This window comes from Rattus rattus, chromosome 3 (genome assembly GCF_011064425.1).
Source record: "Rattus rattus isolate New Zealand chromosome 3, Rrattus_CSIRO_v1, whole genome shotgun sequence".
In the NCBI taxonomy this organism is placed as follows: Eukaryota; Metazoa; Chordata; class Mammalia; order Rodentia; family Muridae; genus Rattus; species Rattus rattus.
Genome location: NC_046156.1, coordinates 172,262,196 through 172,276,879, shown reverse-complemented (window position 1 = coordinate 172,276,879; position 14,684 = coordinate 172,262,196). Strand labels below are relative to the sequence as shown.

Below are 14,684 nucleotides of genomic sequence, written 5' to 3'. Positions count from 1 at the left end.
ACCCCATGGGAAGAGACAGTAGCTTTGTAAGTTTACCAGTCCTCACAGATCCTACCCTGATTGATGCAATTAGGTCGGTTAATAGCACACACTAGGGTAGCAACCCAGGAACTTGTGCTGTGGTATAATTTACTTCTTGCAGGGGCTACCATGAAGAGAAGTAGTTATTCATTGGGAGAAGTATTAACCATGCCTCCTTTCCTTGATATCTGATGAACAGAAGAGAGATTAATGATGTGAAAATTTTATTATTTTGAGAATAATTTTAAAGTTTGTTTACTAGAATAATATGCTAAACCCCCAAATCTTCTGAAACCCCTGTTTAGGGATCATCCCTGTTTAGGGATCGATCAGAATATGCTGATATGTTTACTCCATTTATACTTATTACATTTTGCATTGTATTTACAGTCAATTAAATGTCATACATATTATATTGCCTCATGGGGAGGAAGATTTTATATGGAAATGCAGTTTAGAAAGTGGGGACTTCAAGGTGACTCAGTTGAGGGCCAAGGAGGCATCTCATTGGCCATACTGACTGAGCATGTTCCAGGCCCTGAGTTAGTTTTCAGGGGAGAAAATAAAAAGAACTTTCACAGCCCTCTCTCGCTGTTGGGACATGGAAGCCTCTCTTCCTGTCCAAGTTCAGTGGTTGGATTGGATATGTTCTGTCTCTTACGTGTCTTAGCTCAATTTAAATGTTTCATTTGTTTTTCCACACAATTGTGTATTTGAATTATGTTTTCTTTTTGTAGTATAAGAAGCCCCAGCTTATCCCACTTGAAAACCTCCTGGCATTTAAAAGAAGCCAACAAAAACTAGCACACAATGTATTTGAACAAGGCGATTCTGCCCATCTTCAGTTTCTAAAGGTCAATATGGAAGCATCTAAAATAACACAAGGAAAGAAGAGGCAAGTTCTGATTGACATGTCATCTGATAAGTTGTGTACCAAGGTCATGAAGATGGCTCTGCTTCAGTCCCTTCACAGCACACAACTACATGTAATTAGTAGTGTCCTTGTCATTTGCCATGTGTTTAAATTAATCTTACAGTTTGGAAAGATGAACTCTATTATAAGAAATGTGATTTTTTTTTCTCCCTCTCCATTTTTCTTAAAGTTTTCCTCCTTCCCTTTCATGGCTGGAGTGTTTTCTCTGTGTTTCTGTGACAGAATGAACAGTTATGCTTTGTAGCACAAATCTTTGGGATCAGGTAAAATTCCATGTACAGTTAAGTACTTTGAACCAGTCTTTATCTTTGCCCGATTTACCGTATATCCCTAAACTGTTACACGGTAGGAGAGTAGTGATGAATGAAGTGTTTATGTCCACACACACGGGGAGTGTGAGTGTGGAGCAAGGCTGCTGGAGACAGACTGCAGAGCACGTACTATAGCCTTGGCCCTGCAGTGGCCGTCCAAGGTGTGTGGGAGTACTTTATGCAAATAGAATGTGTGTTTAAATGCTGGCCTTTCCGCCTCGAGTGCTCCTTGCCGAGGTTTTTATTGAGCCTCTTCATGGAGCTTACTGGAGATTTTTCCATAGGGTTTCTGGCACCAGAAGAGCTTGAAACTGTTTAGAAGGTATATATCTGTTCTCGGATTCTAGTGTCTAGATCAGAGTACTTGGTTCAGTGGCAGCTGCGATTGTTTATATCTAGCAGAGTATCATTAGTTAAATCTTTGTGAAATGGATTTTCAGCAGCTGTTTTCATGTAGCAAAACACAGATGAGAACCTAAGATTACTATAAAGGAAACCATGTTCTAACCGTTGTCTTCAACAGGCAAAGCAGACGAGCTGAAAGGGAGCTGCAAGAAAGAAGGGCTCAGAAGCCCAGAAGAAAGCCAAGTGTTAGTTTCCGACCAGATGATTCCCTCATTAGTAATGAGTCAGAAGTCCCCGTGGAACCCAAGGTACAGAACAGCTACAGGAGACTCTTCCCTCACTTGCATGGAGCAGTTTGGTGGGGGTTTTTTTGTGGCTGTGGCCTGGTTGCTGGAGTGTCAGGCTGTGGCATGGAGAGTCTAGCCATCATAGTACATGAGAGCCCTGCTGATTCCCTCCACAAATGGACACCCTCTTTTTTTTTTGTTTAAGTTGGATGTTTTTTATTTACATTTCAAATGTTATTCCCTTTCCCGGTTTCCTGTCCATAAGCCCCCTATCCCCTCTCCCATAAGGGTATCCCCCCTATACACCCCCTTTACCACCACCCCTGACATTCCCCTGCACTGGAGGTCCACCTTGGCAGGACCAAGGGCTTCCCCTTCCACTGGTGCCCAACAAGGCCATCCTCTGCTACATATGCATCTGGAACCATGGATCAATCCATGTATAGTCTGGGTAGTAGTTTAATCCCTGGGATCTCTGTTTGGCTGGCATTGTTGTTCTTATGGGGTTGCAAATCCCTTCAGCTCTTTCAATCCTTTCTCTGATTCCTCCAACTGTGGTCCCATTTGAAGTTCAATGGTTTGCTGCTAGCATTCACCTCTGTATTTGACATGCTCTGGCTATGTCTCTCAGGAGACATCTACATTTGGTTCCTCTCAGCATGCACTTCATAGCTTCATCCATCTTATCTAGTTTTGGTGGCTGTATATATATGGGTCATGTGGGGCAGGCTCTGAATGGCCATTCCTTCAGTCTCTGCTCTAAACTTTGCCTCCGTATCCCCTCCTATGGATATATTTGTTGCCCCTTTTAAGAAGGAGTGAAGCATCTGCATTTTGGTCATCCTTCTTGAGCTTCATGTGGCCTGGGACACCCTCTTTTTATGGAGGTGAAAAATAACTGGATAACACTCTGAAAAGGCTCGGCTTAGAGCCTCTGCCTGGTGACTAGCTGTGTATGATGTCACTCTGGGCTTTTTCTCTGTCTTAATGCATATAATGATCATTTTCTGTCCAGAGTTATCCAGATAGATTTGCTATGGAACCTATATTATAAGTCAAACCTATTTAACTGTTCATTCATTTTGGAACAAACATTGAAGAGATACAGAATTTAATTTTTGAATATGTTCTTAAAGCTATGCTTCTTCATTAAGTCCTAATGAGCATGTCTGGAGGCACTTAGTCAAATGTCTTTTGAGTCCATTGAGAACTTCAGCAGGACAGGGATACAGTCTGAGCATTAAGTCTTTTCAGCTGTGGAGACTTGTACATGGTAATTATAATTAGTTAAGCTGGTATTAAATTGGTAATGTTATTTTCTATTAGTTGTGGATTTCATGAACAGTTTGTACAGTTGCTTTGACAGAATAAATAACTTAATAGAGTAAGTAGTTTTACCTAACATGATAGAAATTGAATATGTAAAGAATTCAATCTTCATAGCTATTAGATTATTTTTCCAAAATAATAAGTGCCTTTGAGTTATTAATAGATTGATTATTTTGAATTCCATTCAGGAACAACTAGGACATCATGATTCTCAGCCTTTGGATAAATTTGACATTCCTTTTGGTATGTATACAAATGATTAATGTAATGTCTAAGTTTAGTGTTAAGTCAGCTGTTTAGAAATAAGCATAATAGGCTGGGCATGGTGGCACATACCTTTAATCCCAGCACTTGGAAGGTGTAGGTAGGTGGATCTCCGAGTTTGAGTTCTATAACTCAAGATACTGGTCATTCAAGGCTACACAGAGAAACCATGTCTCAGGAATTTAAAAAAAAAGGAAAGAAATTAATATAAAAATAAGAGTATATTACTGTCTTAGTGTTTTATTGCTGAGAAGAGATACCATGACCATACAAATCTTTTGTTTATTTTTTGTTTTTCAAGATAGGGTTTCTCTGTATAGCCCTGCCTGTTCTAGAATGTACTCTGTAGACCAGGCTAGCCTTGAACTCATAGAGTATTCTGCCTCTGCCTCCCACGTGTTGGGGTCAAAGGTGTGCACCACCACTGTGTAGCAATGAAACTCTTATAAGAGAGAGCATTCAATTGGAGCATCCTTACAGTATCAGAGGGTCAGTCCATTATCGTGGCAGGAAGCATGGTGGTACACAGGGCTCTGGAGCAGAAGGTGAGAGCTATATCCACAAGCAGAGAGATAGAGAAAGACACACACAGAGCTGGTGTGGGCTTTTGAAACCTCAGAGCCCATCCCCAGGGACACATTTCCTCCAACAAGGCCACACCTACCAATCCTTCTAATCTTTTCAAAGAGTTCCAGTCCATGGTGACTAAGCATTCAAATATATGAGCCTATGGGGCCATTTTTATGCAAACCATCACAGTTACTTCTTTTTCTATATAATAAGGTGGAGAGTCTTTGTGTTTTTTTTTAATCCAGTAGAGAAATGGTTGACATCAATACGTGATCTAGACCATGCCTGCTTTTATGAATCTAATTTTACTGAAACATAACCTCTCACAGCTTTCTGACCATAACAAAGTAGAGGAGTTGCTAGAGAAAAAGTTTGCTAAGGTCTGTGGTAGACTGATATGGTTAATTAGAATGTCAAATAGAATTTTAAAAAGGCTTAAATAAGGAAATTATGGGAGAATACGCCCAACATTGAATTTGTTATAGAAAGTACACATGTTAAAAATGTGAATCAGTTCAGAACAGTGTCATTTGTATGATGCCTTTTTTTTTTTTTTTTTTTTTTTTTTCGAGCTGAGGACTGAACCCAGGGCCTTGTGCTTTTCTAGGCAAGAGCTCACCACTGAGCTAAATCCCCAACCCCGATGCCGTTTTTTTTAATGAATGTGTAGTACACCAATGGATGTGTATTGTGTTATACCAAGAACATTTCTCCATTTATACTAATATCAACCTGACCAAAACCAACCCTAAATTCTGCCTTCACTTTCCCTTATTTCTCAGTAGCCAGTGCTAGGCTTTCTTACCTCCTTTATAGTACTGCTGCACAAGCCGGACCTAACCATTTTCAGTCTGACTCCTTCAAAGCTACTCTCCACACGTTGGATGGGCTGGGTTTTCTACAGTAACAGTCTCATCATTCTGCTTCTACCGGACCTTCATTAGGTAGAGCAAAAGGCTCTAGGTTTCCGGGCGTGACAGATAGTGTCCTCTACAACTGTGGATTTGATCTGTCTCTAAGATGTAGTTTATACAGTACCTCATGCAGACAATGCAGTTTGATAACATCCCACTGCCCACCTCAAGTTACTGTGCTTCTAGTGGTGTGTTGGCTCTCAGTGATTGCCTTCTGTATTGTGTTTTATATTTAAGAAATGTTAGAACACGATGTTAATACTTCAGCTAGACTGCATTTCATGGCCTCTGTACAAAAGAAAGCTGTGGGACGTCATGATGCAAGTACAAACACAGACCCAGGTAAATGCTTTAAAAGTTTAAAAGGTCATATGTTGCAGCTGGAAACAGCTCCGAGGTAAGAGCAGTAGCTGTTCTTCCAGAGAACCGGTTTGGTTCCTAGCATCCATGTCAGGTAGCTCATAAGTAACTGTTATTTCAGCTCTAGGGGATCCAGTGCAGTCTTCTGGCCTCTGTGGGTATCTACGTATGTCAGCACATATACTCACACACACATGATTTTTTTTTTATGTTACCTCATTTATTCATAAAGCAACATATCTGTTCAATCATTTTATTTTATTTTTACAGACCAGCTGTTATCCCCATTCCGGTCTGCTCTCTGACAGTTCCTTACCACATTGCTCTTCCCCTCACCTCCCATCTCCAAGAGAATGTCTCCATCCCCACCTTACCACACCTCCCCACTCTGAAGGAGTCAGACTGAAAATGGTTAGGTCCGGCTATATCAATCCATGAGCATGGGAGGTCTTTCCATCTTCTGAGATCTTCTTCAATTTCTTTCTTCAGAGACTTGAAGTTCTTATCATACAGATCTTTCACTTTCACGGTTAGAGTCATACCGAAGTATTTTATGTTATTTATTTCTTTCTAATTTCTTTCTCAGCCTGTTTATCCTTTGAGTAGAGGAAGGCCACCAATTTGTTTGAGTTAATTTTATATCCAGACACTTTGCTGAAGTTATTTATCAGGCTTAGTAGTTCTCTGTTGGAACTTTTGGGATCACTTAAATATACTATCATATCATCTGCAAATAGTGATATTTTGACTTCTTCCTTTCCAATTTGTATCCCTTTGACCTCTTTTTGTTGTATGATTGCTCTGGCTAGGACTTCGAGTACTATATTGAATAAGTAGGGAGAGAGTGGGCAGCCTTGTTTAGTCCCTGATTTTAGTGGAATTGGTTCAAGTTTCTCTCCATTTAGTTTGACGTTGGCTAATGGTATATTGCTTTTTCTATGTTAAGGTATGAGCCTTGAATTCCTGGTCTTTCCAGGACTTTTATCATGAAGGGGTATTGAATTTTGTCAAATGATTTCTCAGCATCTAATGAAATGATTGTGTGGTTTTTCTTCTTTGAGTTTATTTATATAGTGGTTTGCATTGATGGATTTTCATATATTCAACCATCCCTGCATCCCTGGGATGAAGCCTTCTTGATCATGATGGATGATAGTTTTGATGTGTTCTTGGATTCAGTTTGCGAGAATTTTATTGAGTGTCTTTGGGTCAATATTCATAAGGGAAATTGGTCTGAAGTTCTCTTTCTTTGTTGGGTCTTTGTGTGGTTTTGGTATAAGCATAATTGTGGCTTCATAGAAGGAATTGGGTAGTCTTCCCTCTGTTTTTATTTTGTGGAATAGTTTGAAGAGTATTGGTATTAGGTCTCCTCTGAAGGTATGATAGAATTCTGCACTAAACCCATCTGGGCTATTTTTGGTTGGGAAACTTTTAATGACTGCTTCTATTTCTTTAGGAGTTATGGGACTGTTTAGATGGTTTATCTGATCCTGATTTAACTTTGGTACCTGGTATTTGTCTAGAAAATTGTCTGTTTCCTCCAGATTTTCCAGTTTTGTTGAGTATAGGTTTTTGTAGTAGGATCTGATAATTTTTTGAATTTCCTCAGATTCTGTTCTTATGTCTCCCTTTTCAATTTCTGTTTTTGTTAATTTGGATACACTCTCTGTGCCCTCTGGTTAGTGTGGCTAAGGGTTTATCTATCTTGTTGATTTTTCTCGAAGAACCAGCTCCTAGTTTTGTTGATTCTTTTTGTTTCTACTTGGTTGATTTCAGATGTGAGTTTGATTATTTCCTGCTGTCTACTCCTTTTGGGTGTATTTGCTTCTTTTTGTTCTAGAGCTTTCAGGTGTGCTATCAAGCTGCTAGTGTATGCTCTCTCCAATTTCTTTTTGAAGGCACTCAGAGCTATGAGTTTTTCTCTTAGCACTGCTTTCATTGTGTCCCATAAGTTTGGTTTGTTGTGTCTTCATTTTCATTAAATTCTAAAGTCTTTAACTTCTTTATTTCTTTCTTGAGCAAGTTATCATTGAGTAAAGTGATGTTCAACTTCCATGTGTATATGGGCTTTCTGTTTGTTGTTAATGAAGACCAGCCTTAGTCCGTGGTGATCTGATAGGATGCAAGAGGTTATTTCAGTCTTCTTGTATCTGTTGAGGCCTGTTTTGTGACCAATTAAATGGTCAGTTTTGGAGAAGGTACCATGAGTTGTTGAGAAGAAGGTATATTCTTTTGTTTTAGGGTGAAATGTTCTATAGAGATCTGTTAAATCCTTTTGGTTCATAACTTTTTTTAAAAAACTTTTTTATTAGATATATTTCTTTACTTACATTTCAAAGGTTATTCCCCTTCCCTGTTTCCTGTCCATAATTCCCCATTCCCTCCCCTCCCCCTCCCCTATACGGGTATTCACCTATATCCCCCTTATTGCCCCACCATATTCCCCTGCACTGGGGGTCCAACCTTGGCAGGACCAAGGGCTTCCCCTTTCCCTGATGCCCCAACAAGACTATTCTCTGCTACATATGCAGTTGGAGCCCTGGGTCAGTCCATGTGTAGTCTTTCGATAGTGGTTTAGTCCCTAGAAGCTCTGGCTGGTTGGCATTGTTGTTTTTATGGGGTTGCAAACTCCTTCAACTCTTTCAATACTTCCTCTAATTCCCCCCAAGGGCATCCTATTCTTAGTTCAGTGGTTTGCTGCTAGCATTGACCTCTGTATTGGACATGCTCTGGATGTGTCTCTCAGGAGAGATCTATATCTGGTCCCTTTCAGCATACATTTTATAGCTTCATCAATCTTATCTAGTTTTGGTGGCTGTATACACATGGGCCACATATGGGTCAGGCTCTGAATGGCCATTCCTTGAGTTGCTGCTGTGAACTTTACTTCCATATCCCCTCCTATGGATATTTTTCCCCCTTTTAAGAAGGAGTGGGAGCATCCGCATTTTGGTCATCCTTCTTCTTGAGCTTCCTGTGGTCTGTGGATTGCATCTTGGGTAATTTGAGCTTTTTGGCTAATAATCCACTTATCAATGAGTGCATACCAAGTGTGTTTTTCTGTGATTGAGTAACCTCACTCAGGATGATACTTTCTAGTTTATTCCATTTGCCTATGAATTTCATGAAGTCATTGTTTTTGATAGCTGAGTAGTACTCCATTGTGTAGATGTACCATATGTTTTTAATCCATTCCTCTGTTGAAGGGTATCTGGGTTCTTTCTAGCTTCTGGCTATTATAAATAAGGCTGCTATGAACATAGTGGAGCTTGTGTCTTTGTTATTTGTTGGAGCATCTTTTGGGTATATGCCCAAGAGAAATATAGCTGGGTCCTCAGGTAGTGGAATGTCCAGTTTTCTGAGGAACCTCCAGACTGATTTCCAGAGTGGTTGTACCAGTTAGCAATTCCACCAACAATGGAGGAGTGTTCCTCTTTCTCCACATCCTCAGCCAGCATTTGCTGTCACTGAGATTTTGATCTTAGCCATTCTGACTTGTGTGAGGTAGAATTTCAGGGTTGTTTCGATTTGCATTTCCCTGATGACTAAGGATGTTGAACATTTCTTTAGGTACTTCTCAGCCATTTGATATTCCTCAGCTGAAAATTTTTTGTTTAGCTCCGTACCCCATTTTTTAAATAGGCTTATCTGGCTCTCTGGAGTCTATCTTCCTGAGTTCTTTGTATATTTTGGCTATTAGCCCTCTATCAGATGTAGAATTGGTAAAGATCTTTTCCCAATCTGTTGGTTGCCGTTTTGTCCTAACCACAGTGTCCTTTGCCTTACAGAAGCTTTGCAGTTTTATGAGATCCCATTTGTCGATTCTTAATCTTAGAGCATAAGCCATTGGTGTTTTGTTCAGGAAATTTTTTTCCAGTGCCCATGTGTTCCAGATGCTTCCCTAGTTTTTCTTCTATTAGTTTGTGTGTGTCTGGTTTGATGTGGAGGTCCTTGATCCACTTGGACTTAAGCTTTGTACATGGTGATAAGAATGGATCGATCTGCATTCTTCTACATGCTGACCTCCAGTTGAACCAGCTCCATTTGTTGAAAATGCTATCTTTCTTCCATTGGATGGTTTTAACTCCTTTGTCAAAGATCAAGTGTCTATCGGTGCGTGGGTTCATTTCTGGGTCTTCAATTCTGTTCCACTGATCTATCTGCCTGTCTCTGTACCAATACCATACAGTTTTTATTATGACTATTGCTCTGTAATACTGCTTGAAGTCAGGGATGGTTCATAACTTTTGTTAGTTTCTCTGTGTCTCTGTTTAATTTCTGTTTCCATAAACTGTCCACTGATGAGAGTGGGGTGTTGTAGTCTCCCCCTATTATTTTATGAGGTGCTATGCGTGCTTTGCGCTTTAGTAAAGTTCCTTTTATGAATGAGGGTGCCCTTGAATTTGGAGCATAGATGTTCAGAATTGAAAGTATATCTTAGTAGATTTTTCCTTTGACAAGTATATTGTCCTTTCTTGTCTCTTTGTTAACTTTTGGTTTAAAGTCGATTTTATTCCATATTAGAATGGCTACTCCAGCTTGTTTGTTGGGACCGTTTTCTTGGAAAAAAATTTTCCCACCTTTTACTCTGAGGTGGTGTCTGTCTTTGTCACTGAGGTGAATTTTTTGTATGTAGCAAAATGCTGGGTCCTCTTTCCCTATCCAGTCCATTAGTCTATGTCTTTTTATTGGGCAATTCAGTCTATTGATGTTAAGAGATAGTAAGGCCAGACATGGGGGAAATCGCCAGCTTTGATAAGGCCAAGCTGAAGAAAACTGAGACACAGGAAAAGAACACCCTGCCGACCAAAGAGACCATTGAACAGGAAAAGAGGAGTGAAATCTCCTAAAAGTCTAGGAAGATTTCCCCATCCCACCCCTTTATCTCCAAGATCCCCTCGTGATGTGGAGGAAGAGCCACCTGCAAGATGGACTCGAGCCACAAGCTGCGCTGTGAACCCGGGCACTGCGCGCCGATGCCACGGCCCGTGGGTCTCTGAAGGGGACTCTCACTAATCGGACTGCCAAATTTCACTGGTTTGCCTTGGGATAGTATAGAAAATTATTTGTATGATTGATGAAAATAAAACATACCTCGTGGCAAAACAAACAAACAAACAACAAAAAAAGAGATAGTAAGGAATAGTGAGTGTTGCTTTCTGTTACGTTTGTTGTTAGAGGAGGAATTATATTTATGTGGCTATCTTCTTTTGGGCTTGTTGAAAGAAGATTCCTTTTCCTAGCGTGTAGTTTCCCGCTTTGTGTTCAGTTTTCCATCTATTATTCTTTGTAGGGCTGGATTTGTAGAAAGATATTGTGTAAATTTGATTTTGTCATGGAATATCTTGGTTTCTCCATCTATGTTAATTGAGAGTTTTGGTGAGTATAGTGGCCTGGGCTGCCATTTGTGTTCTCTTAGGGTCTGTATGACATCTGTCTAGGATCTTCTGGCTTTCATAGTCTGGTGAGAACTCTGGTGTGATTCTGATAGGTCTGCCTTTCTATGTTACTTGACCTTTTCCCCTTACTGCTTTTAATATTCTTTCTTTGTTTCGTGCATTTGGTGTTTTGACTATTATGTGACGGGAGGTGTTTCTTTTCTGGTCCAATCTATTTGGAGTTCTGTAGGCTTCTTGTATGTCTATGGGCATCTCTTTCTTTAGGTTAGGGAAGTTTTCTTCTATGATTTTGTTGAAGATATTTACTGGCCCTTTAAGTTGGGAGTCTTCACTCTCTTCTATACCTATTATCCTTAGGTTTGGTCTTCTCATTGTGTATTTACCAGTGTGATTGAGTATCAAGGACTTGCTGTCGTGGGAGAACTGGGTTCTCATGATGCCATGTAACATTGTTTTCTGTTGCTTATGTTCTTGCACTTGCCTCTCGTCATCTGTTTATCTCTAATGTTACCTGTCCTTGCTGTCTCTGACTGCAGCCTGTCCCTCCTGTGATCTTGGTTGTGTCAAAACTCCTCAGAGACCAGCTGTCTCTGTGATCCTATAATTCTGGGATCCTGGGATCCTGAGATTCTGGTTGTGTCCAATTTCCTGGGAGTCGAGCTTCTTCCTCTGTGATCCTGTGATCCTGAGTGTTTCAGAGCACCTATGATCCTGGGTGTTTTAGGGCACCTGGGAATCAGCATTTCTCTAGGTGTTGTGGTATTTGGTGGGGAACCAGTGGCCAAGGTCTGCCCAGGGTACTGGTTCAGACTGGAAGGAACCCGTGCTGGGTGGGGGTTCCTGTGTACCTGGATCCTGGGGGACCCAGTTACTCTGGTGTTGAGGTGGGTGTTGGGGCAGATGTTGTGGCCTTTCTTGTGATCCTGGGTGTTTCAGAGCAGCTGGGAGTCCGGCTTCCTCTGGGTTTTGTAGGAGTGGGTACAGAACCAGTACCCAAGGTCTGCTCAGGGCACTGGACACTGGTTCAGGCTGGATAGAAACGGGTTCCTGTGCCCGTAGATCCTGGCAGTCCCGGTTAGTCTGGATGTTGGGTCAGATGTTGTGGCCTCCTCAGCTCTGATCCTGAGCATGTTAGAGCACCTGGGAGTAGGACTCCCTCTGGGTGTTGTGGGACTCTGCTAGTGCACTGGTTCAGACTGGAAGGCCCAGTGCTATTTTTTCCAGTTATCTTTAGACATTCTCACAATGTATCCTAACAAGTTGTACCTTTGTACTGTATTTACATCTTAATACACCTACAGCAGTGTTGAAAGTGATGCATGTGTGTGTTAATATTATTGCTTAGTTTATTTTTTTTATTTTTTATTTATTTATTTATTTTTTGGATAAGCTTTTTTTTTTTTTTTTATTAACTTGAGTATTTCTTATATACATTTCGAGTGTTATTCCTTTTCCCGGTTTCCGGGCAACCATCCCCCTCCCCCCTCCCCTTCCTTATGGGTATTCCCCTCCCCACCCTCCCCCCATTGCCACCCTCCCCCCAACAGTCTAGTTCACTGGGGGTTCAGTCTTAGCAGGACCCAGGGCTTCCCCTTCCACTGGTGCTCTTACTAGGATATTCACTGCTACCTATGAGGTCAGAGTCCAGGGTCAGTCCATGTATAGTCTTTAGGTAGTGGCTTAGTCCCTGGAAGCTCTGGTTGCTTGGCATTGTTGTACATATGGGGTCTTGAGCCCCTTCAAGCTCTTCCAGTTCTTTCTCTGATTCCTTCAACGGGGGTTCTATTCTTGCTTAGTTTATGCATACTAATAAAATAAATGGTAATTAAGAAGTGATGTTTAAAATACTTTATATTATGTAATAATACTATGTTGTTACACAGTTGTTTACATCTGTTTAAGAAAATTGGATGGCATGGAACTTGTTATAGTTACGTCGTATCTGAAATGACCAACTAGCCTGTGTTCAGGATTCCATTGGGTGCATTTCCTTTGATTTCTACTTATATTATACATTCTCTTCTATTGACAAGAGTATTCTGTAAACATATTCCTTTCTAGTCATGCCATTAGATATTCAACCAGCTTCTGATTATTGAGTGCATTGATGTGTTAGGCAGTTTTTAGAGCTGTTTTCTTTCTTCTTTTTTTTGGGTTGGGGTAGTGTGAGACAGGCTCTCACTGTAATGGCCCTAGCTGGCCTAGCACTGCCTGTGTAGACCCCGATGTGGTCTCAGAGATTCATCTGCCTCTGCTCCTGAGTGCTGGGATTAAGAGCATGCACCACCACTCCTGGTGGATTAGGATCGTCTCTGGCATAGTGTCTCATGCTTTTAAACCCAGCACTCAGGAGGCAGAGGCAGGGGATATCTGTGAGTCTGTGGCTGACCTGACCACCGTAATGAGTTCCAGGTCAGTCAGGGATGTGGAGTAAGACCATGTCTCAGCATTAAATAAAATAAAACTTAAGTTAAGCTGGCAATCTATTTTCTCACTACCTTTTACATATACTCTCTAATTATCTGCATTTATATATTTAATTTTCTTGTTTATAAAATTCTTTTTCTGGTTTTTCTTTTTCCCTCATATATCTGAATTTAGCACAAGATAAAGAAGGTACTTCCCAAGAAGTTGATTCTGAAAGTAATAAAACTCAGCAAGTCATTTCTACAAATTCAGGTGAGTTCTTTGTTCTTTGAGAGTAAGTTGACTTACTGGTTATGTCTGCATTATTGCCAAAGTTAAAGACCCCCTCTCCCTTAGAAAAGACAGTTTACCAAAGAAGCGGCTTCACAGAGATAGACTGGCAGTTGAAACAGTCTTGCCCCCCCCCTTGGTTTTAAAAGATGAGCTGGGATTAAGTTACCATCTTTGTGAGCAGTTTTTCAGTAAAGCCAATATGACATGAATTCCATTTTACATATATATTTAAAGTAATACTTTATTAAAAAAATAAAATGCTAACAAAGTGGATTTGAGTCTTAGACTAAAAGCCCAGAGTTCAGCCGTCTGCTCACCTCTGTAGTGTCAGCCTCTTTATTTACTATTGAATAAGAAGCAGTCAACCAGTGAAATGCAGATGTTAAAGCATTTTCAACTGTAAAAGTTAGCAGTGAGCCCTGTGATTACTATAAGAGTATGAATTATATTTCTGTGAAAATAAACTATTGAAAGTTTAAAAAATGTAGCTAATATATATGTTTCTCTTAAGTAAAATAATTATTGGAAATAGAGATAGGAAATTGTATTCTTTACACTTTTACATGCTTATTGCCCATATATGTTATTCACAAAAGTTGATCTTTTGTCTTTGATCATAAATTTTCCTATAGAAAATCACCCTTAGACTAGAATTGTTTTGTTTTGTTTTTTTTCTCAGATAGAATTTCTATCTATCCCTCACTGTCCTGGAACTCACTTTGTAGACCAGGCTAGCCTCGAACTCACAGAGATCCACCTGCCTCTGCCTCTGCCTCCTGCTTAAAGGTGTGCACCCCCACTACCTGGCAGCTTAATTTTCTTTAATCTATTTATAGCTAAGAAGTTTCTATTTAGATTTTTAAGAAATAGATGTTTTATGTGGTTTGTTGCAAACATATTCTTAAAACTTAACAACTACAGACATTTTTAACATTTCTGATTTTCTTTCCTTTACTTCCAGGCCATGAACCTTTGAATGTTCCACAGCTTTTAATTCCAGACATATATCTAAATGCCAGACTTCCCACCGGAATATCAGAGAAACCTTTGTCTCCATCCCCACCTCCTATGGTAATTAGCCATGGTCTATACATTAATAACAACCATGTGTCAAAACTTATTATGGTCATCCATATAGTATCCCACTTTATGGTTGAAATGAATGTAAAAATTGAGTAGTTTTGTAAAAAAAAAATAAATAAATTAGTTTACGTGTTAGGCCCTATAGTACTGTAAACTAAAACCTACTT

General features: G+C 40.1%; 1 protein-coding gene across 1 annotated transcript in view; it reads left to right on the top strand.

Moving 5' to 3' along the window:
* Cplane1 (ciliogenesis and planar polarity effector 1) overlaps positions 1-14,684 on the top strand; it is a 97,205-nt gene that overhangs the window by 57,228 nt on the left and 25,293 nt on the right. The window contains exons 35-40 of the mRNA XM_032898803.1: positions 759-916; positions 1,790-1,919; positions 3,416-3,470; positions 5,213-5,317; positions 13,336-13,413; positions 14,396-14,505. Of these exons, the coding sequence (XP_032754694.1) occupies positions 759-916; positions 1,790-1,919; positions 3,416-3,470; positions 5,213-5,317; positions 13,336-13,413; positions 14,396-14,505 (636 nt within the window). The remainder of the gene's footprint in view (positions 1-758; positions 917-1,789; positions 1,920-3,415; positions 3,471-5,212; positions 5,318-13,335; positions 13,414-14,395; positions 14,506-14,684) is intronic.